General features: G+C 38.3%; 1 protein-coding gene and 1 long non-coding RNA gene across 3 annotated transcripts in view; both read left to right on the top strand.

Annotated features, from left to right (window-relative positions):
* Nucleotides 1–23,921, top strand: part of PLCB1 (phospholipase C beta 1) — a 673,888-nt gene that overhangs the window by 11,024 nt on the left and 638,943 nt on the right. For both annotated transcript variants that reach the window (XM_077872243.1, XM_077872244.1), the window contains exon 2: nt 6,652–6,729. In XM_077872243.1, coding sequence (XP_077728369.1) covers nt 6,652–6,729 — 78 coding nt within the window. The remainder of the gene's footprint in view (nt 1–6,651; nt 6,730–23,921) is intronic.
* On the top strand, nt 7,354–23,890 carry LOC144297971 (uncharacterized). Its single transcript, XR_013364922.1, has 3 exons — nt 7,354–7,519; nt 9,732–10,120; nt 23,131–23,890. It is a non-coding gene; the product is annotated as an uncharacterized LOC144297971 (long non-coding RNA).

Here is a 23,921-nt window from a genome sequence, read left to right as displayed (position 1 = left end):
ATAAATAGTTTGGTTCCTGCCCTGGTGAAGTTTGTATTTTATTGGGGGGGAGAGAGATGCTAAAGAAATAGGAGCGTAATTACTTCATTATAATGGTGTTAGTAAGTGCTACAGAAAAAGATCTAGAGGTACATGTGAGCATAAGAAATGTGGAAGGGTCCCTGGGAGGCATTCTATTTATGGGAAGACCTGCGTTCTAAGTAGGACTTGGGCCATCAAAAGGAGGGGAGAGTGTGTCAGGCCAATGGAGCAGCACATGGGGGCATTCCAAGGATCAAAGGATGTGTCCTTTGAAGGACAGAGCAGAATAAGCAGATGGGGAGCTTGTGGTTCAGGTAATACTGTCAGGATGGCAAGTGGCCTCCTTAGGCCACTGCAAGGTTTTATCATAAAGTTAATGGGAAGCCATTGAAGCCATGTTTTCAGCCTCAGTATTATTGACATTTGAGGCTAGATAATTCTTTGTTGTAAGGGGCTGGTCTGTGCATTGTAGGACGTTTTGCACCATCCCTGGCTTCTACCCACTAGATGTCAGTAGTAAAAGCCCCAGTTCGACAAACAAAATTATCTCTGGACATTGCAAAATTGCCCCAGTTCAGAACCACTGATTTAAATCTTAGCAACAGATTTTTAAAAGTATTGGGCTAACGCATGTGCATGAGTGTGCCAACACACACACACACACACACACACACACACAAGGCCAGGAAGCATATGAGAAGATGTTCAATGTCATTAGTCATAAGGAAATGCAAATTCAGACTGCAGTGTGATGCCCCTTTATACCCACAAGAGTTATATCTTACTAAAATGGTCTTTTTCCTCATCTGATGTCCCCAGTAAGCCACAGCACCTTGGGTGACTGGGGATCTGGGCTTCTGTTTGAATCTGTACTACAGAGTCCGAAGTAACTTGTGTGGTATTTGAAGAAATATGTTTCCATCTTTTCCCTGTATTCTGTTAAGAGAGATTTTTACACCTGTCGGTAAAATGCACATATTGAAATGGTGCTTCTCTCCATTGTTTTGCATCTTCTCTTCTGGACCTGGTAACAGACCTCCTCTGCTTTCCTTTATTTGAGGGAAATTTCAGACTGGATAGACCTGGGGAAGAAAATTCTCATCAATGCTGATGTATGTAGAAGTTTTACCTCACTGATCCTAAGCCAATACCTTAACGTCTTTTATTATTTTATTTTTAATTTTTATTTTTTTGCATAGTTAGGACTGCATTGCCAATGTTTGAAGGGATCACATCTGCTTTTCTGTGACCCTTAGAATTCTTTTTTCCCTGTTTATACAACTGCAACGTATATATTTCCCATCTTTGGCTCTTCTTTTTCCTGATGCAGGTCTTGGGCAATCCCTATGGAACATTGCTTGTTATTTTTCCTTGTTGACTCTGTAATACTGATTAATTTAGACCTGCATGTCTTTATTCATATGTATTCTCTTGTAACAGCATAAAATCAGAGTCATGTGGAGTTAGGATCGTGGTCAATGTTGGTCAATAGACTTTCTGATAATGGCACGGAGGAATATGCCGTGGGTCTGTGGACTGGTCCTTGACGTTAGCCTTAAGGTTTAGGGTTATTCTTTGAACTAGTTTGCTAGGGCTGCCGTTACAAAGTACCACAGGGAGGCTTAAACAATAGAATTGGATTTTCTCACAGTTTTGGAGGCTAGAAATCCAAGATCAAGGTGTTGGCAGAACTGGTTCCCTCCTCGTGAGGGAAACATCTGTTCAGGCCCGGACTGTTGGATGGCCAACTTTTCCCTGTGTCTCTGCATCATCTCCTCTCTGTATGTTTCTGTGTCCAAACTTTCTCTTCTATAAGAACTCCAGCCTTATCGGATTTGGGCTCACCCTCGTGACTTCCTTTGAACGTAATAGCCTCCATAGAGAGTCCAGATATGGTGATGGTTATTTTGAAGCACTAGGGTTGGGACTTCAACATATATATTTTTTGTGGGGGGCACAGTTCACCCCACAACATACCTCGACCTGGCTGGCAAAGTCTGTTGCTTAGAGGGGGCAACATGATGGCTCTATTTATTTATTTGAAGAATTGACACTTAGAAAAGCAACTAGATTTATTTTGTACTACGTAGATGTTAAAAGTGGATGGTAGCTGCATGTATGGAAAAACCCCAAAACTTGCTAGATGGAATTATCTGGCCAAGTTCGTTTTGTGAAAAACATCTCCCTGCTAATGAGAAACCTTATTTCTCCATAGTTTTAGAGCTGCACTCCCCAGTAGAAATAAAATGTAAGCCACTTAGGAATTTAAAATTTTCTAGTAGCCCTATTAAAAACAGCTAAAAGGAAACAGATGGAATTAATTCTAACAAGATAGTTTATTTAACCCACTATATTTATTTCAATATAGAATCTGTATTAACAATTATTATTATTGTTTTTAAAGATTTTGCTTATTTATCTGAAAGAGGAGGAGAGAGAGAGTGTGCCCTTGAGAGTGGGGGATGGATAGAGGGAGAGGGAGAAGCAGGCTCCCGCTGAGCAGAGAGCCTGATGCCGGGTTTGATCCCAGCACCCTGAGATCATGACTTGAGCCTAAGGCAGACACTTCATGGACTAAGCCACCTAGGCACCCCTCAATATTAACAATTATTAATGAGCTATTTTATATTCTTGTTTTCATTCCTTGTCTTTGAAATCAGACAGCACATCTCAGTTGAACTAGCCACATTGGTAAGTGTTTAGTCACCACAGATGGCTAGTAAGTCCATCTTGGACTTCAGGCACAGAGCATGGATTCTCAAGTGGGGGCAGTCACCTCCAAAAAAGTGAAAATGGTCTTAAGAGACAAAAAAATCTTTTTTTTAAAATTTTGTATAAAACACAGATACACATACAACATATACATCCTAGGAATACCTGTGATACAATTTCTTTGAGGATGATTAGAAAAATAAATGCCTAAAAGGGCTCCTTAGTGGGACAATAATAAAAAAGAAAATAAATTGCAAAGCAGAAGCTTCTTATATCATTATATCAGTCTCACTGTGGATCTATTGATGAGATAGGGATGTGAGTAAAACAGTTTCTATAAAATAAAGAGAAGTAAATGGAAATTTACCTCACATCATCTACTGTTACTTAAGACAAGTATGTTTATCAGTGTTCTCTTTTCCAAGGCAGATGTTTATTGGGTAAAAAAAAAAAACCTGTAAAACCTGTTAACTTGAAATAAGCAAGTTAAAGTTGAATTCCTAGAGGCAATGTACTTACAAGACACAGTTTTGTCTACATTTTAAGCTCGCTGGTACTCCTTGGGCCTTTACATCACTGTGTCTTGACCCAAAGCTCACCCATTGTAGGCCAGTGTAGTGGATCTCAAAGTGTGGTCCCAGAACCAGCAGCAGCAGCACTGAGGACTTATTAGAAATGCATGTTTTCAGACTCCAGCCCAAACCTATTGAATGAAAAACTCTGGGGAAGGGGCTCAGCAATCTGTGTTTTAACAAGCCTTTTTAGTAAAATCTCATGCACCCAGAAGTTTGAAAGCCACCATCTTAAATAGAATACATGTCTTAAGGATATTGATGGAGAGAAACAAATAACAGATTCCCTGAGAGTTGTCTCCATTTTTCTGCAGTAAAATGCAGCAAGAGTTACAGTCTCTGCAGTTTCCTTGGAAATGAAGGATGACCATATATTTCAAACTTCAAACTAGAGCATATGTTCTGACAATTAAGAATACTTGTGATCTGGGTGGAGTGGCTACTTTGGTACAGGGAGAATATAGACACTTGCAGCTATGTGGGAGGTGGGAAGAAAGCAGGTGGAATTGAAAATGGATATTCATGTATTTCTGGGTCAAATCCTTCCTTGGATGGCAAGAATGCCAAGTTCCAGCTGATCTTGGAATGTTAGAGGTGATTATGGAGGAAGCAGGCAGGTAGCCGAGATAAATGATCATTTAACAGAAGGACCGTGGCTGGAAGATTGGGGTCAAGAAAATATTTAACAAAGGAGCTATATTTTTGAAGGAAGAGAAGGAATTAGCTAGAAATACTAGAAATAGCAGTATCGGAAGCAAATGAGGCAGCCTAATACAGTGTTCTAAAATATAAATTTGAGCAGGTTTACTATGCTGATTTTAAATATTTGATTGTCTGGGATCCTTGCAGTGACTTGTCACCAAGATTCCGATTAGAATCTTGTCAGATGCTCTTGTCAGACACTCTGATAAGAAAAGGAACTGATCTGCAAATGATATGTTAAAACTACAGGTTAATTCCAGATTCACCGGAAGTGGGGATGTGTGCTGCATGCAGCCTGTCAGAAAGTTTCATTTTGCCTGATTTTAGATGATGGTGGGTGATAAAACAGACCTGAAAACATTGCTATGATTTATTGCAAATATTGCTATGAACTTTTTTGCATATAATCTCATTGAAGCAGCTTAAACTATTTTAAAAATTGTTCTTTCACTCTCATATTAAATTTGTTTTCAAATCTTTTTTTTTTTTTGCATTTAGAAGTAATTTTGAGATTTTAAATTCCAGCCGAAGTTCTGTGCAGCAGCACAATCCTTGTAAAATATATTTTCCAAACTGCACGTTAAAAATAAATCTTAAGAACATCAAGATAAAACAGAATGGCAATGGCAGTACTTCAAAAACTTATACACAGGACTGCGATATGATCCAGCTATTTCACGTCTGGATATAAAACAGTTGAAAGCAGGGACTCAGATATTTGTGAATCTATGTTCATAGCAGCATTATTCCCAATAGCCAAAAGGTGGAAACAACCCAAAGGTCCGTTGACAGATGGGTGGATAAACAAAATATGATATGAGCATACAATAGAATATTATTCAGCCTTACAAAGGAAGGAAATTCTGACATCTGGTACAACATGGATGACCCTTTAGCACATGATGCCAGGCACAAAATAAATCAGTCACAAAAGGATAAATATTGTACGATTCTGTTTATATGAGGTACTAAGACTAGTTGAATTAATAGAGACAAAATAGGTGGTAATTGCCAGGGGCTAAGAAGGAGGGAATAGGGAGTTGGTGTTTAATGATTGGGGTATTTCAGGTGGGAATACGAAAAAGTTCTGGAAATGGTTGGTGGTAACGGCTGCACAGCAATGTGAATATACTTAATGCTACTGAACTTACAGGTACATTTTATATTATAGGTATTAAGCATGAAAAGAAAAGAATACCAGGGTAAACTTTCATTTGCTATTTTAATAAGTCAGGTTTTAAAATTTTTTAAAAATTTTTTAAAGCATTCTACCTTTATTTCTTATTTTTTTAAAGATTTTATTTATTTATTCATGAGAGACAGAGAGAGAGAGAGAGAGAGAGAGAGAGAGGCAGAGACACAGACAGAGGGAGAAGCAGACTCTATGCAGGGAGCCTGATGTGGGACTTGATCCGGGAACTCCAGGATCACACCCTGGGCCGAAGGCAAGCACTAAACCGCTGAGCCATCCAGGGATCCCCAATAAGTCAGTTTTTAAGCATAATCCACTAACAGTAAATGATTTTATGAGCCAAGCATTTGGTCCAAGTACTTTACCCAAATTATCCTCTTTAATTCTCATAGACACCCTCTGAGGTAGATGTTATTATTACCTTGTTGTGGTTTTTGTTGTTTCCAGATGTAGCTGTGTAAGATGAGACACCCAGAGGGACAGACATCCCCAAGGGGATGGCCTTCAGAACCGAGCTTTACAATAAGATTTAACCACATTGACTAAAACCATTGATCCACTCTTCCCATCAGGAACACAGTCTTCAATTCCAAAATTATTTCTGGAAGTTTTAATTTTCATTATAAGCCTTTTTGATCAGATGGAGGATATGCCATACCTTGGTTAAAAAGTGTATGAAAAAGTTGAAATAAACTGGTAATTTATGTCTCTTTTAAAAATGTGATTCCTACAAAGGCCCAAGTATTTCAGTATAAAAATCCATATCCAGTGACATGTGTTTTCTTGTGCAGATGGTATGCCTTTCTGAAAATTGCCAAAAGAAAAGAACACATATTTTAGAAATGTTTAATATTATAATTACAGTGCATGCCGTTTTTGCTTTATAAAGTGCATGCTTTAAACTCTGAAGACTATTTGTGATGTTTTATCTTATGAAATTTAAATTTGCGACAATTTTGTGTATATCTTTCTGAAAATGTAGACTGTGAACTTATTTACTGTTACCTTGGAAACAACAATGCCCAAATACTGTGTTTACTCTCTAGTACAATTAAAGATCATTTTATAGCGCAAATGTAATTTAAAATATTACCTTCAAGCATGGATTTTAATTAATTCTACTTATATAAAATATGTAATGGTGTTTAATGTTGAAATTATTTGGACAACTAGATATAGCTTTTTAATAGAAAACATGTCAATTCGTCTTAATAAATATATGCATCACTGGGCTTTTCCTTTACAAGAATGCACAGATATTCTAATTATTAGTAAAGAAGTTTAGTTATGTAATTAATAATACTGTGAAGTTAGGATATTTTTTTGAAACTTTTACTAATAACCGATTACCTTGGAGAAACTCTTAGCAATTATTACTTGTTAAGCAACTCCTGGGTTGGACTTTCTACAGTGATATATGCTGATATTTGTGTTTTTTTCTTTTACTTCTAGGACTCCACTATTGTGACTCCAATTATTTTGAGGACTGACCCTCAGGGATTTTTCTTTTACTGGACAGATCAAAATAAGGTAAAAAGTGAGATATGTCTTTCTTACATTTCCTAGTTGGTTACTGATTTGCCAAGTGTTTGAGTTACCTATATAAGTATATCCATTTCATTGATGACTCTGTAATTTATTTAAAGATTCTACTTAGGATCTCTAAAGTGGAAATGTCTTAGGATTTTCCAAGAATTCTAGTCTGAAGTATTAGATATGCTAAATCCTAGAACAATTGGGTTTTTTTTTTTTTTTTTTTTCAGGACAAGAACTTGGAAATGTGAATTACATTTGTTCTAGAAGAAAATTAGGCAGTGTTAGGAACTGAAGCCCCCCTTCAACTCTACTAATAAAGAATAAAGAAAATGAGAAAAAAATCACTTTTGACCCAAATGACTCTAAGTTTGACTTTCTTTTCTCTTCCTTCCCCCCTTCATTTCTTATTAAGGGTTGTCCCAGCCTCAGGGGGGATTTTGGTCATGATCACTTGTTCACATTAGAAAAATGAAGAATAAGATCCCTTTAGCTTATATCTTCAGTTTTTCAGGAATTTTTTTTCATATGAGCTTTCTGTCTACCATATCATGAATTTAGGATCTCATTTACTCTGAAACCAATTTAGATGATTCCATATTAAATTATTGAGACGTAGAATGTCTGCAGATCACAAGAATTATTTGGAGTTTAATGGGCAGAAAAAAATATTCATAGAACATAGTTATTATTTCAAGAGACAATGCCATGGTTCTGTATTTGAACCTGTAAGGCCACGGAACATAGAATATTTTGGCCCTGTAAATTCTGTTAGATGAAGAGATGGGTAAGCTTTATTGAGTGTGCTAAATACATATTAAAACCAATAAAATACCTGGTACCACATAGTGAAGGGCTGTTAGTCTTTTCACATCTCTGAGCTAGGTCCCTATAGCCAAAGTTATTGGAATTTGTTGGCTTTTCCTTCTGCCCTGGGGCAACCTTCACTTCACCTGTGAGCAGTGGTCTTAGAACTGACCCTTTGCAATGGCACGTTTGAGGTCAGGGTGGAGTCTGGGGGAAACTCTCAGGGTGTTGGACAGTAATACTGGCTCCCACAGCCAGTCCTGGACATGCCTGTTTACACTCATCCAAAAGGTCAATTTTAACTGTGTAGCCCTGGAGTTACTTTCTGAATATGGGTACGCTGGAATCATCTCTGGCCGTAGATGCAAGGCTAAACCATAGACTCCAAGCTCATATCAAAAAAAAATATATTTGGGTAAGATTTCCTACTTAATGTTCATGTTTATTGCTGGGTGTGTTAATCACTTTGGCTTTGACATTCTGTTTGGTTTCCTGCTGTTATGTATAAAACAATGGCTTGAAAGAGTTTTTTTTTTTTTTTCTCCTCCTAAAGACTATTTTTAGAACTGCTGAAGCTATATTCATGAAAGATATATTTATAATGCCTACGGCATTTTTAAAGGTTGAGTATTTGTACAAGGGACTAAACTGTCAGTTTGATTTTTCAGCTTGTAAATCAAGCTTTTATAAAAGCAACAGAAGGTATTTTGGGGTTTTTAAATAATTCATGGCAACTCTGTTAAGCTCCCTTCTAAGACCAATCATAAATATTTCTTTGCTTGAGAAAGAGAAAGGGTTTATGACCGAAGGTTTTTTGATGCATCTCCATTGTTATGCGAACCCAGGATTTTGACAGATGCCTATTTCAGATGTAGGACAATTTTTTTCAATTTTTTTTTTTACAACAACCATTTTCTCTTGGTTGTAATGCTGTTTATAACCAATTGAAACAAGTCAGTTGGTAGCAATTCCTTTTATCTCTATTATTTTTCCTCTCATGGATATTAATATTATGCTTCTGCTAAGAGATAGTAAAATTCATTTCTGACTTTTTAAATACCGAAGTCATCCCTCAGTCATATATATATCAGAGTTTGGAGGTTTATTCTCTAGTTAATGATCATATATCAGTAAACAAAAGATTGGAGGATTTAAGGGAAAAAAATTAAACTTTCCATGCTTCCAAGTTTGTCATTTTCTTCTGGCTTTAAGCCCGGTGTCAGAGCCAGAAGGAGTGATACATCCACTTCTAGGAGATGGACGGGTGTAAGTGATATATTAGAGGAAATGTATGCTAGAAGATGATGCTCTCAAATGAGGGATGGCAAGCCAAGCTTTTAGTCCATGTTTTTGCATAAGATCATTTGATGGTACCCGGCCGAGTGGTGCAATCATGATGTTACTTAGAGGCCCACTTTCTTTAAAATCTTTTTCTAACAACAACTTTTAGTGATGTGAATCTAGCACATGTATTATAGAGATTGTGTCTCAGAAAAAAAAATTACTTCTAAGTTTATTCATTGATTTTACATACTGTGTTTTCCATTGGTTTGGATGCTTGCATTGGTATTTATGGTAATGTGCCTCTCGTCTACCTTTGGGCTTCTTCCCACCTTGCTTGTCCTTTGTCCATGAGGCCTATGCCAGAGTGACACCTAGTCTGCTCAGAGGCGAGATGAGTGCCTTTAAGAAGCTCTTCGTAAAGAAGCTCTTGTAACAAGATCTTTCTTTTTATAGTACTGGAGGAAAATTCTCACATTTTATACAATGCCTTAGGTCCTCTCTCCTGTAGCGGCTATGTGATACTATATTACATGATACATTATACCATGCTGTACATTATACTATAGACTAGAGCCATTGATTTTGAGCCTTTCATTGATTTCACCCTTTATAGACAATGACATGCTCCCTTCCTCTAACTCCCCCTTTGATTTTTCATCACAGAAATGATAGGTGGCAAAGAAGACAGGCAGCATAGGAGGTAGATTTAGGAATTAAAACCTGGAGCTAGTAGCAAGTAATTTTTAGATAGGAAACATGTGCCTTGGTGAAACACTGAAAGAATATTTGGGGGTGGTGGAAGCAGGTAAATATGAACATGATCTTAAGGGAGAAATGTTCATACTTTGTATCAGCTTTGATCTTATTTTAATCATTTTCTTCTTTACCATTGGCTCTGTACATCTTAGTGACTATAAGTGGCAACAAGAAGTTTCTGAATAGGACTGTTTTAAGCACAGTGGTTTTTCTTATGTCGGCGTATATTATGTGAAGAGGATGAACTTATTTGTAATCATGGATGAGAAGGGGCTCCTGCATCTCCTGAGTCTTTAAGAGGTTGCCAGCATTAGTTTCTGACTTTTCTTTGGTCCCCTTTTGGGACCAGGAGCAACACAGGAAGTGTCAGCCATGAAAACCAGTAGCTACAAGAAGAATCTGTATCACCATTTTGGAGGAGAAGCCAAAAAGAAAAAAAAAAAGATGTCCATGTTAAAGAGCTAATACAAACCTATCCTGCTAGAAGATGAAACAAAGTAGACCTTTGCCTTGCAACTTGATGCTCTGCTTCTGTGCCAAGGTTGGTGTAAAAATAAAACTAGTTACTACTAGTTCAGATCCAAGAAGTTGAGTGTAGCTCAGCAGACTCTTCCTTGTATCCTTAAAGGAGGAGCTTGGAGGGAGATGGGAGGGAAGCACATAATTACATTAAATTGAAAAGGAATAGCAGGGAGAATATACATTTTAAATGAAGGACTCCTACTACTTTCTCTCTCTTTTTTTTTTTGTTACAGATTTTATTTTTTAAAAAAGATTTTATTTATTTATTTGAGAGAGAGAGAGAGAGACAAGAGATAGCAACAGAGATAGCGAGAGAGAACCTGAGCAGGGAGGAGAGGGAGAAGCCCGCTCCCTACTCAGCTCTATCCCAGAGCCCTGGAATCACGACCTGAGCCAAAGGCAGACACTTAACTGACTGAGCCCCTCAGGCGCCCCAGATTTTATTTATTTTTAATTTTGTGACCAATATACAAATATGTTCTTCACATAAGAGAGTAAAGAAGCATAAATGTCCTTAACCCCTCTCCATTTCTGACCCCGGTCTTAGTCTTCTCTCCAGAGTCAACCACTGGTGACAGCTTCATGGTGTCTTTCCAGGTCTCCTTTGAAGGAATCTTACATGCATAAGTGTGGAAATATTTCATTTTGTTTTGCTTATGTCTGTTAGTATCCTAAATGCCATCATATTATCTTTATTGTCCTGTGAACTTGTGTTTTACTTTATAATTTGTCTTAGAGAATTTTTCATGTAAGTACATGTGTATCTACCTAATACTTTTAAATTTCTGTGTCATATCCCGTTGAATGGATGGCTAAGTTTTATTTAATGTAATTTCTCATTGATGGACTGTTTGATGTTTGTTTCTAATTTGGGGCCACAGGAAACAATCCTGTAATATAGAGTAATGCTCAGGCTGTGTATCTTGCTCTGAGTATATGGGTCAGGGGTTCCCTGAGGTAAATTCTCAGAACTACAATTGCTGCTTGAAGGCTATACATATCCTAAATTTTAGTTAATAGTTGCATCATTTTATAACCCTGCCAGTCCTGTGTGAGAGGAACTGTTTCCTCAAGCCTCACGAACACTATTAAGAAACATTTTATTTTTGCCAATCTGATGCAACTGCTGTATTTCTGTTTTAAGTTGCCAATGTCTGATTTGCTGGTGAGCTGTGCATAGTTTTATACATTTATGCACTGTTCCTGTTTTCTCTTACATGAATCTTCTATCCCTTGTCTTGTGTTGAGAGTTTTCTATGTATTCTAAATGTTAATCCTTTAGCTGTTATAGATGTTGCAAATACTTTCTTCCTGTTTGTGGTTTGTCTTTGGATTTCTTAACTTTTAACTTATGCATGGCAAAAGATGACTTGCCATTTTCAATTTTAATGTATTCACATTTCATTCTTTTTTTTTTTTTTTTTGGCTTTTTGCTTTACTGAAGGACTTTCTTCTTCCTCATCCTTACAGCCATCACTATTGTTAATTTAATTTCTGATCTTAGTCAGTTCCAGCTGCTCTAATAAAATGCTACAGATTGAGTAGCTTATAAACAATGAAAATTTATTTCTCACAGTTCTGGAGGCTGGAGACCAAGGTCAGGGCCTTCTTCCAGGCTGCATACTTCTCTTTGTATCCTCACATAGTGGAAGGGGCTAGGGAGATCTTTCGAGCTTCTTATAAAGGCACTAAGCATATCCTTGAGGACTCTGCTCTCAAAACCTAAGTACCTCCTAAAAGACCCCACCTCCTAATCCCATCTTTGGGCATTAGGTTCTCAACATATGAATTTGGGACAGGGGGTGGGGACAACACAAACATTCAGACCATAGCAATCATGTAATACGTTTTGAGGACAGTGTGAGGTGGAGCTCTTAATTTAATTTCCTTTAGTGGGTAGCCCCATGTGTTGGTGGTTTCCTGTTCCTTCTGGTTGGAGCCAGCTATGATGGCGCCCTTTCTGCTGTAGCTTTCTTGTAGCTCAGGGTGTGGAGGGTTTGGGAGGTGGGAGTTGAGGAGTCAGGTTGACCCGAGTTGATGGTTCTGTTGTACAGTGAGTACGGACACCTCCACCACCACTGTGGCCTGTAGACCTGCTCCTATGGTTTAATGCCTGGGGGCTTCTGGGATACCATTTCTCACTTCATTTTTTCCCCATTTATCTTCTTTTATACTTTCTGATTTAATAAGTACAACCTGCATTCTGTTTACCCATGACCCTAGTTCATAGACATAAATTTATACCTGCATATTGAGTCATTTTGAGGGACTTAGGATAGGAATGATTGGCTTTACCATCTGCTCCATCTGCCAATTTCTTCTGGTATGTGATTTGCATGAGATGCCATTTGGGATTCTTGTATGGAGTGATGATTAAGTTTCTATTAAAGGCAAATATAGACTGTCTTCTCTTATGGTAATCTTAAATTCCTATACAGAGTTCAAAAGCAAAGTTAAAAATTAAATGTTTACATGAGTTCTGATGACATTTTTTCAGCATGGGAGTCCAGAGTTCACAAATATTATAAATGATGAATTATAGATCTCCACATGAAACTCTAGGAATATCCTGTTAAAAACTTAGTTTGGCCTCCATAAAGAACCACCAGGCACTGCACATTTCATCAGTCATCATCTCGCAATGGTGTTTCTTCTTTGGGGCACACTTTTCTAGAATATTTCGGAAACATTAATTTTGACCTTTCTTGTGTATGGTAAATGAGGTAGGATACTCAATAGTCTAGTGAGTGCAATGATGTGGTTATGAATTTAAAAAGACGAACTCTATTCATTTTTATTTGGTAACTTTTCCCTAAGCCTGAAACAATAACTGGAATTACCTTAGGTAGAAAACAACAAAATGAATGTGAGGATTGCTTCCTGAGGGCTGGGATCATTCTTTGGCCTGGAGTGGTACACTAATCATTGCTAACAAACCAGCAGCATCTAGGGACTGAATTCTTTCACCATTATTGAAGAAATTGATAGAGTAGGTATAAGCCTGAAGTCTATATCCAAGTCCTTACTACTCTAGAAGCCACAAGTTGGCCCCTAGTGGACAGCATTTGTATTCTTTTGCTTTTTCTGGTCACAAGTGCTCACTTTGCCACCCAGATGCTGCCTGAAGACTCTGGGAATTAACAACCACTCCAATCCAAGGAGTTTGATAGGTAAATACCACGATTCCCTCACCTCTTGGGTGGGATAACTCAAAGGTGCAAACTTTATATTTTTTCCCCAGCATTTCTTGGTGGGATTAAAGTCCATTTATCCACAGTGGTAAATGGCATGCAATCACACCCCTTATGTCCTTCCTTTTCTTCCTGTCTCAATTCCTCACTCCTGATGTGTCCTGGAACCACCTCTAAAATAAGCCAATTTTACTAGAATCCGTCTCTAGGAACTGCTTAATATAGATGCTTAATGCTTGACGTCTTAATATAGATGCCCCCTAATTAAGGGCATTAAAAGGATTTCTTAGTAAGAGGCACTGGAAACTATTAGATGAATACTTGTGTTTGAAGCCAAGCAGTTTTCTTAAAACAGCCATAATTTGGGAGGCTGGAAGCCAGTTAAGAAAACCAGCTCTGAAGTCAGACAGATGTGGGTCTGAGCTCTTGCTCTACCTTGTATTTAATGAGTGACCTTGGTGCATCTCTTCACAATCTAAGCCTGGGATTTCTTCGTCTGCAAGATGGGGTATTACTTTCTTAGTATTGTTGTTAAATGCATTATGTGTGTGCCTAACACAATGCCTGGCCCTTTATGAACTTTTGATTCTTTGAGGGGACTTTTCTTTTATTTTTAATTATTTTAAAAAATAATTATTTTAGCTTTAAAATGCTCAGTTTTATTGAGGTATAATTATTAGTTAATAATTTATTGGCAAAATTGTAGGGTATATATATATTGTGAAAGGACCCCCCATGGAATTAATGCATCCATCACTCAAGATTTATTTATTTTTTTTAGTTTGTGTGAAAACATTTAAGTCCTATTCTCTTAGCACATTTCAATGACTTACTACAGCGTTTTCAACTATAGTCACCATATTTTACGTTAAATCCTCAGATCTTATGAATCTTTGAGCTGAAAGTTTATATACCCTTTAACCTCCACCCCTCTTACCCCCACTCCACTCAGGCCCTAGTATCCACTTTTGTAGTGTTTCTATGAGTTCCGAGTTTGACTTTTTTTTTTTTTTTAAACTATACTACGTATGAGTGATATCATGCAGCATTTGTCTTTCCTTGGCTTAATTTCACTTAGTGTAGCACCCTCAAGGTCATTTGTGGTGGCTTTTTTTTTATTGGGATATAATAAACAATTAGTCTCTGATTAAGCAATTAGTCTCTCTAACTAATTATTTAGGGCCACAAATGTGCTGTTTTGAAAGCCAAGTGACCATCTATTTATGTATATTTTTTAAATATATAAATTTTTCTCCTTCAAGGAAATAGTGACTTTTCTGTTTATTTTATTTTTTAAGATTTGTTTATTTATTCATGAAAGACAGAGAGAGAGACAGGCAGAGACCAGGCAGAGTGAGAAGCAGGCTCCCTGCAGGGAGCCCGACATGGGACTCGATCCCAGATCCTGGGATCACACCCTGAGCTGAAGGCAGACACTCAACCACTGAGCCACCCAGGCGTCCCTTGTTTTCTGTTTAGACTCAGCTGTGAACTTTTGATCTAAAGCATTGAAGCATAGGTCTGTTTGGGCACACAATATGTTTATTTATGCATTTCATAATGTTTTGGGAACATAGCCATAGAAGGCAAAAGAAGGGGTTTATTGTTTAAGAGAATTTTCCTTTGAGGATAGTTCCCTAATAAATACTCCATCATAGGTGAAAGTTTTTTGGGCTTTTGGGATTCTGAAGCATCCTATGGAATAAGCTTTAAGATGATTTAAAAGTCTTGGGTAAGAGAATAAGGAATTATACACAAGGAGAATTGGACTCCACCATGATTGTGTCTTTTTTCCTAAGATAAATAATTTTAGGATTTTCACAGCTATATCAGCATCAGGTAGCTCCTCCTCCTCCCTACTGATCAGATCCTTAAGAGATTAAACTTGTAGTGTTTTCAAGTATAATTTAGGTAGTCATTGGTCTGTTCGATTGCTGAGGAATGAATCTCTTCATCAAACCCACTTCTAGATTCAGCTCCACTGATTTTTTTTAAATATCACATGAACATTTAAATATCACATGAACATATTTTTTAAAGATTTTTAACTTATTTATTCATAGAGATGCAGAGAGAGAGAGAGGCAGAGACACAGGCAGAGGGAGAAGCAGGCTCCATGCAGAAAGCCTGACATGGGACTTGATCCAGGGTCTCCAGGATCATGCCCTGGGCTGCAGACGGTGCTAAACCTCTGCGCCACCGGGGCTGCCTAGCTCCACTGATTTTCAACACTACCTTCTTTTCGTTGCTTTGAGCCCCAAAACTTTTTTCCTCAATTAACTGTATGTAACTAGTGCATGATAGCCAAATGCTATGATTGCTTAGGTTATGTCAACACAACATAAGAAGAAATGTTATTATGATTAATTCTTCTTGGAGTTTATGTTTCATGGATTTTTAGCAGAATTTCTAACTGAAGTGTAACCTCTTCAAATGTTTTCTAAAATCAGGCTGATTACTATGAAATAGTATCACTGCAGTTTCTTTGGGATTGTTTGCAGGTTGTAAGTGCGTTGATATGACTTTCATGTCACCTTCACCACACTGCATCATACCAGTAACAGCAGCAATGCTCATTTGAATACATTGTGGTCAGAGTTGAGAAATCTAAAACACCCTGGCTTTAATTCAAAACATTTTACTTTTAATATAATTTAAACATTGTGCCTCAGTTTTATGAGTTGCTTATATTTAGTTCTCCCCAGTCTTGTAAGGAAAAATTAAATTAGGTGCTTTCCATGCTCGGAAGCTATTATGATGAGATATTTGTACCATTTGATACCAAAATTAGTTTGGGACACTGGATTGGAAGAATGTGTGGAAGAAATACATTTGGTACATTGTTCATAATTTTATTTCCTGTTATGTGGAAAACGTGTTTGCGTTTGATATGAATAAGAGTTCCCAGATACTGGTTTTGCTCCTTGGTTTGAATTACAGATGGTGTAGAGAGAGTGAGTATTTTTTATTGCTCTCTGGTTCCTTTTCTTGCCAATCGAAGATGGTTTGATCCTGTGGGATGGGGTCCTTGTCAAGGTTTTTCTGTATTTAATCAGCAACACAAGTCTTTTTTCTCCCCCTTCTGGTAAAATAAATTTAGATGGGCAGTTGAGTCATTTAAGAACTTACTACAATAACAATAGACTAAAATAAAGAATATAGTTAGTTATTCCCCCTCCCATTTTTCCCTATTTTATCATCATGTTTTTTGTTTAATTTAAAAAGGGAAAAACACTAACATTGAACAATCATTTTATTAGGAAGTTGGTGTTCAAATATTATGAATGAGTTTTTTTTAATATCCACTAATCCAGTTTGCACATACCTTTTAATTATTGTTGTTATTATTATGGCTACCATTGTCACCAATAATAGCAAACGTGTATGTGATGTTCTCCACAAGCCACTGTTCTAATACACAAATATGTACACAAATACACTCAATCTTTTCCCAAGGCCTGTGGGATAGTGCTATTAATTATCTCCATTTATAGGTGCGGACATTGGCATGCACTTAACAGAGGTTAAGTAATGACCTCTGGTCACAGGATTGGTTACTAGTAGAGGCAGGATTAGAACCTACGTATAGTCTGGTTGTATGCCCTGGCTCTTAATCATTTGACTTTTAAAGAACCTATTTAATGTGTAAAGTTAATTTTTTCAATGTGTAAAGTTAGTTTTTCCTATGAGATATTTTTAAAAAGATTTTATTCATCCATCCATGAGAGACACACACAGAGAGAAGGAGGTTCCTGCAGGAAGCCTAATGCAGGACTTGATCTCAGGACCCGGAGATCACAATTTGAGCCAAAGGCAGACGTTCAACCTCCGAGCCACCCAGGTTCCCCTAGTTTTTATTATGAGATTTGTTGCAAGAAGAGGCAAACAGTATGTAATGATTCTCAGCGTGGGCTGCACATTGAAATCACGTGGGCAGCTTCAATAATGCCAATTCGTGGGCCCTAGTCCCAGAGAATCTGACTTAATTGCTCTGGGGGTGTGGTCAGGACATTGGATTTTTTTTTGGAAAGCTCTTCATTTGATTCTAATGTGCAGCCAAGGTGAACACTGATAGAAAGCAAGCTGACATCACAAATTAAGTCAGTAAACTTCCTGAGAGGATGTGTTCACTCTACCTTTCCTGTCCGTGGCCTAATTTTCAGTCAGAAGTAATACTCAGCTTGAGAACCCAGAGGCCCTACAAGATTTTGAATTATTTGTCCACAATTGAATACTATTCCCTATACTGCACTTAGGAAGGCAGGAAATTACTAGCATTTTTTAGAAAGATTCTTAGTACCCAAGATTGAATCAAAATAGATTTTTTTAATATTCAGTTGATTAAAATTCATTCTATTTTACATTCTCTGAATGTTCCAGGTATGAGCTATTTGTTTTACCTTTACCAAACATGTCCTCAGCATTGAAGCCCTGCTGATGAATCTTTATGTTTATGTTTTTCTAGACTCTCTATTAGACTGAGTTGCTGTTTGAATTCTCTATTTAATTAAATTCTCTACACTCTTGAATAGGCAAATGTGGTTATAAAAATAGTTTTATGTAATTATGTCATTTTGTAACTTAAATTTGTATTATGGATACAAAAACAGATATCATGTCGTTAAATTATAACATCAGGTCATTTCTTATTAATTTGTAGGAATCTTCTTTTATTGACACATAAACCCACCAGGGAAACCAGAGAGAGCCAGATCATATGCAGGTGTTATAGGAAGTGTGTGATTTAATCACCTCTACATAATACATTTGAAAGTGGTAAAATTCATGTGTCTCCCAATAGAATTTTTGGTTTTCAATTCTGTCTTTTATAGGGAACATGGATTGTGATGAGAATGATTTTGCATGAGATTTCTCTTTGGCATGTGCAAAACTCCCCACTTACTTAGGCACCGCGGTCTGGAAATTGTATTGTGGCATGGCAGACTGCACCTGTTTGAAGTGAATGCCTCCATAAAAAGTTTTATGGGGCAGAACTAGTTGCTATGCTAAGAAACTAACAACTGTGCTGGTATACATAATGGATTCTATTTTTAGGTGAACATTTGTTCCTATAGCATGGCATCATTATGCAAGAGGGCAGCAGTTTCAGCACCGTATTGTGAATATTGAATTATCCAAATACCAGAAAGGGTGCCACTTTAGACTATGTTGGGAAGTTTTCATATATTTTAGTCCTGTGACATATTTCATTACTAGAGGGGAAAAAATGAAAAACAAAACCCACCAAACAAAGTAAAAGTAAATGAAATACTAGAGCAAGTTCAGGATTTCTGGTGTTTGTAGATTGAGTTCTTCTAGCAGTTGACCCTAAGACAAGGATTCAAGTTCAAGTAGTTTATCTGGAAGGTGACCACCCCCCCCACCCCACCCCCGCCCAAAAGAGGCAGGGCAGTAGGGGAGTGAGACAGGCAAAGGAAGGCTGCCAATAAAGGGTGAATTATCAGATAGTTTATACTCTGGGGGTCTGAAGGTCCATACCACTGAGGAACTCTGGGAGACAGTGCAGAACATACCTTAGAATTGTCCCAGTTGAGGAGCTGTGGGATTTATTCACCAATTTCCACCTGTTAGTGACTGAAGGCGTCTCTCCTCTGGGTTCTTAGGGCCTTAACATTTCTGCCACCCCCTTTTGATCGCCAAGGGGCTTCAGACCAGTGGACCCTAGGCTTCAAGAAAGCCCTTAGACATAGTTATAGTTGGAAGTTGTCACTTGACATGCATGGGAACACATGGGCATTTCCAGCAGCAGCTCCTCTGAAGGCTTTAATTTTCAGCAGGTCAGACGTTACAAATCTCTATCACAGCATACAAACTGGAGGTTAAACCCATTCACAGATCTGGTTTAGCTTGCATAAGTTATTAAAAATGTAAACATGAAAGGCCAGCATTTAAAAATCTGGGGAGTTCATAAACAGACCTGGATTTCTCATCTGAAGGCATGGCAGCAATGGCTGACACACTCCCCATGGCCACGCTTGGGTGGAGCAGAGAGGGGGCTGCCTGCTTTAAGTAGCCTGTGGTGGTATCCACTCAGCCACAGTCCCCACCAGGCCAGCCTATTTGTTTATATTACCCCTTAGGCTCGTTTAGACTTTTGAGTGTAAATATAAGACTTCTACGGTAACATTCTTTCCCGGAAACTTCAATAAGCCAACGATTACAAAGTTTCATGTAGAGTGAAGTTAATTCCGTCACAGTGGGCCTATTGGAGTGCTGTAGCATGAAGACTGAGTTGTACAGTGGAAAAATGGCTGAAGGTCAGCATACCCAGGCTCTGCTCATAACTGCCATAATCAAAGCAATTGATGCTTCAAGTCCATTTCTTCTCTGTGAAATATGGATCTGAAGTGTGCAAGCCCTGAGGTTGCTCTCAGCTTTAAAAGGCTATTATTCCAAAGTGACTTTCACGTGGCATTGTCCTAGGTAAGATTTATAAATATGACTCCTCAGCAAAGGTTTTCACATTGATTTGGGCCATTAATCTCTTGGAAATAAAAATGGTGGGCTCCGGGACACCAGGCAGAAAGTCTTGCCTTTGTGGAATGGATGGGATTCACTTCATCCCCAGCTCAAGGCAGTGTGGGCTCGGACTGGTTTAGCCAATCAGTATAACCCACTATTCCCTCACTGTAGAACTGTATTGTCCAATACAGGAGCCTCTAGACACATATTGCTGTTTACATTTAAATTTTAATTCATTAAAATAAAATAAGCAGTTTCTCAGTGGACACTAGCCATATTTTGAGAGCTCAATGGCTACCTATAAACAGGTACAGTTAGGGGTTTCCATCATTGTAGAAAGTTATGTCTTTTTAAAAATGTATTTATTTATTTATTTAACATTTTTTTTAAAATTTAAATTCAATTTGCCAACATTTAGTATAACACCCAGTGCTCATCCCATCGAGTGCCCTCCTCATTGCCCATCACTCAGTTACCCCAACCCCCGCCCACCTCCCCTTCCACAGTCCTTTGTTTCCCAGAGTTAGGAGTCTTTCATGGTTTGTCTCTTTCTCTAATTTTTCCTACTCAGTTCCCCTCCTTTTCCTTATAATCCCTCACGTATGAGTGAAACCATATGATGATTGTGCTTCTCTGATTGACTTATTTCACTCTATAGAGTTCTGGTAGACGTCAGACTGCACAGAGATTGCCTCCAGAATGGTCTATTCAGAACCAGTCCAAAGTAAGAGAAAGTTTCCTTGAACTTGTAGGGAAAGAACTTTTCTCTCTTTTGCTGGATCGTGCGATGCATGTAGGTAGACCTGAATTTGTTATTTATATAGTTTGGTTATCACCTTGGGAGCATAAAGGGTAAGCTGACCCTGCAGGGGACAAGTCAGTGAAGAACCAAATCCTTCTGATGTCATCTGAGATGCAAGTTCAGGCCATTTCTATTTCATGAGCTGATCAATACCTTCATTGTCTAAGCCAGTTTAAGATGGCCCATTGTCTTTTTGCAGTCAAGATTGCTAACTGATACATTGATTATTCATTCTTTTAAAGGAAAGCAGGGACTCAGGTATCTAGGATCCAGCTGCATCTGCTCATAAACATGAAAGAGAAGTAAGAGAAGAGAGAGAACTTGTGAAATTTTTATATGCCCAGTGTCTACAATCCCCTACGTAAGACAATATTGTTAGTTGTTTCTTATATTTTTCTAAGTTGGACTTTCACTATCAGGGATAGTTTTAATGGATTCTAGCTATCATTAGGGAATTGTATGTTTGAGGAACATGGGGAAATGGAAAATTAGTGCAGAAAATAGAAGTTTGTGACAACTAACAGTCTCAATTGTACGAGGAGGATTTCTAGGGAAGGAAAGTAGAACTTATTGATAATTGCTGTGTTGTAGACATCAGGCCAACATGCCTTGTGTCGACTGTCTTATTAATTAATCACCTGGTTTATTTTCCTTCTTTTGCATTTGGGAAACCGAGACTATAGCTAGAGTCGTTCTTTCTTGGAAAGCTGTCTCTAACCCTCCCAGTCTAGAATGGACTCTCTTCTTCTGTGCTCCTAGACTACCTTATGCTTTCCTTCACATTAGCCCTTTTAATGCTGTGTTAATTTTGTCTGACTGATTTTACTTATGCGATAGAAGATGGAGTCTTTGAATTCAAGAACTTTAATCTGATTTTTTTTTTTTTTTGCATTTCTAGTATCCTGCTACTATACAGTACTTGCTTCATCATTGTTGGTCAAATTAAAGATTTATAAAGGTGGTGTGACATGCCTAAGGTTTTGGCCACTAAATGGTGAATTCCAGGTCTATCAGGTTCCAAAGCTAATGACTTGTCCTACTGTTACCTATTCACTAAAACCTTCTCCTTGTTTAGGTCTCCAGCTGCCTCCCTTCTAATAGTTTATGTGACCTCCTACCTCCTGGAGGAAAGAGGAAACCCTGGAGGACATCTCTACCTCCTTCCTGCCATCAACTCCCGAGGACTGCCTTGGTTTTCATCTACATCTCTCCTCCTGTTTCCCTCCTCCCTCCCTCTCGAGCTCTGGATCCTGACTTCTCAGTGATTCAACACTAACATTAATCCCTTCTCTTTCAGGACGCCTGGGTGGCTCAGTGGTTGAACTAATGCCTTTGGCTAAGGGTGTGATCCCAGAGTCCTGGGATCAAGTCCCATGTTGGGCTCCCTGCGTGGAGCCTGCTTCTCCCTTTGCCTGTGTCTCTGCTTCTCTCTCTCTCTCTCTCTCTCTCCCACTTTCTCTGTCTCTCATGAATAAATAAATCAATCTTTTAAAAAAGTCCCTCTCTTTCTTGTGTTGTCAAGATTTCCCTTTACGGTCAATATTAAACATGACAGGTCTCTCCCCTCTTCAAAGAAAACCATATACCCTCTCTTGACCCTAACTGGCTGCTTTCCTTTCTTTCTCCTTTTCATTCAGAGAGAACACCTTTAAAGACTTCACCAATACTCTCTGCATCTGTTCTCTGTTTTCCCCTTTCCCTGGCTCATCAGTCTGTATCAGCCTGGATCCTATCCCCATTACTCCTTCAAACTTTTTTCTAAAGCCCCCAGTGACCTTCATATTGTAAAATGTATTGGCCATTTTAGTTTTCTTTGTGCTTGATCTTTTATTAGATTTTATATTTTGATGGCCCAATTTTCTTGACTTCCTTGCTCCATACTTTTTCCCACCTCCCTGACCACTTAGGTTCCTTTGCTGGCTCTGACTCGCAGTCCTCCACTCAGCCAGACTCTCATCTGCATTTAGAGCTGCATTTACCACCTGCACACAGTGGCCCCGTTCTATCACACCATCCAACATCCAGCCCCCCGGATCCCTGACACACCATTCTAAGATTGGCTTCATTCTCTTCCTTCCTACACCCCTGACCTAGTCCTTCTGCCTTATGAAAGACACCCCCCTGTGTAGGGTTGCACAGCCTGAACCCTGGAAGTCTTTCTTAATACTTCCTTCTTCACTTTCCCTTCAAGTTCTCGGCCCTTTACTCTCTGTGCTCCAGCCACACCAACCACACTGGCCTTCCTCCATTTCCTCAGACGTGGCATATTCCTTTCTGCATGAAGTCTTCCCAATATTTGCCCTCTATCAGGAGTATGTGTTGTCTCCTTATGTGTTACTCTTTCCCTTGCTTCACCATACTTCTCAACTGTACTGAAATATTTTATTCTTAATTATGTAATGTCTAGACCCCCTATTAGGATGTTGTCTCAATGAGAGAAGAGTCCAAAGTTGTCCTGGTTAATGTTTAATGACTGACTGTCCTGGTGGGAAAACCAATTTGTGGCATTGCTGATTTCCATGGTTTAAATATTCCTGCTATGTCTGATTTCAGGCTATCAATATATCTTCACCGAACGCAGATTTGGGGAGAGAAGAACACAAGTTGCTCTCATGAGCTTAGAAGAAAGCTCCAGCACACAACTAGGGCATGTCTGTCTTCTTCAATGCTGAATTCTCATGACTGGGAGTGATGCTGAGCACATGGAAAATAACAGCAACGTTGGAGGGTTAAATGTTCTTATTTCATCATAGAAATGTAGTGATAAAAATATGCTAATATCTTAAACAAACAAACAAAAATGCCATAAAATCCTTCATCTTAGAATTGGACCAGGCTTGGGACACCTGGGTAGCTTAGCGGTTATGCGTCTGCCTTTGGCTCAGGGCATGATCCTGGGGTCCTGGAATCGAGTCTCACCTTGGGTTCCCTGCAGGAAACCTGTTTCTCTCTCTGCCTGTGTCTCTGCCTCTCTCTCTGTGTCTCTCATGAAAATAAAAAAAATTAAAAAAAAAAAAGAATTGGACTAGGACTTAAATATTATTATGGCCAATCCCTTCATTTTTGTCTCCTATAATTGAGGGTCGGCAAATGGGATCTGCCATAGCCACACAGCTTCCGGTAGAAGAGTCCAAGTTAAAATGAACATCTCTTAATTACCAACCAACACTCATTCCACTATATCACATTGTCATTTCAAAAAAAATCATTTAAAAAATACTAGTTATTTAATTCAAGTGGTGTTGTTATACAGTGGTATAGTTGAACATATCATAAATAAATATACAAAAGAAAAGACAACATTTGCTCATTCTTTAGCAAGTTTTAAGTTGTGTGTGGAAAGG

This window comes from Canis aureus, chromosome 26 (assembly GCF_053574225.1).
Source record: "Canis aureus isolate CA01 chromosome 26, VMU_Caureus_v.1.0, whole genome shotgun sequence".
NCBI lineage: Eukaryota > Metazoa > Chordata > Mammalia > Carnivora > Canidae > Canis > Canis aureus.
Note: the sequence above shows the minus strand (reverse complement) of the source record. Positions and strands in the feature narration are given on the sequence as shown.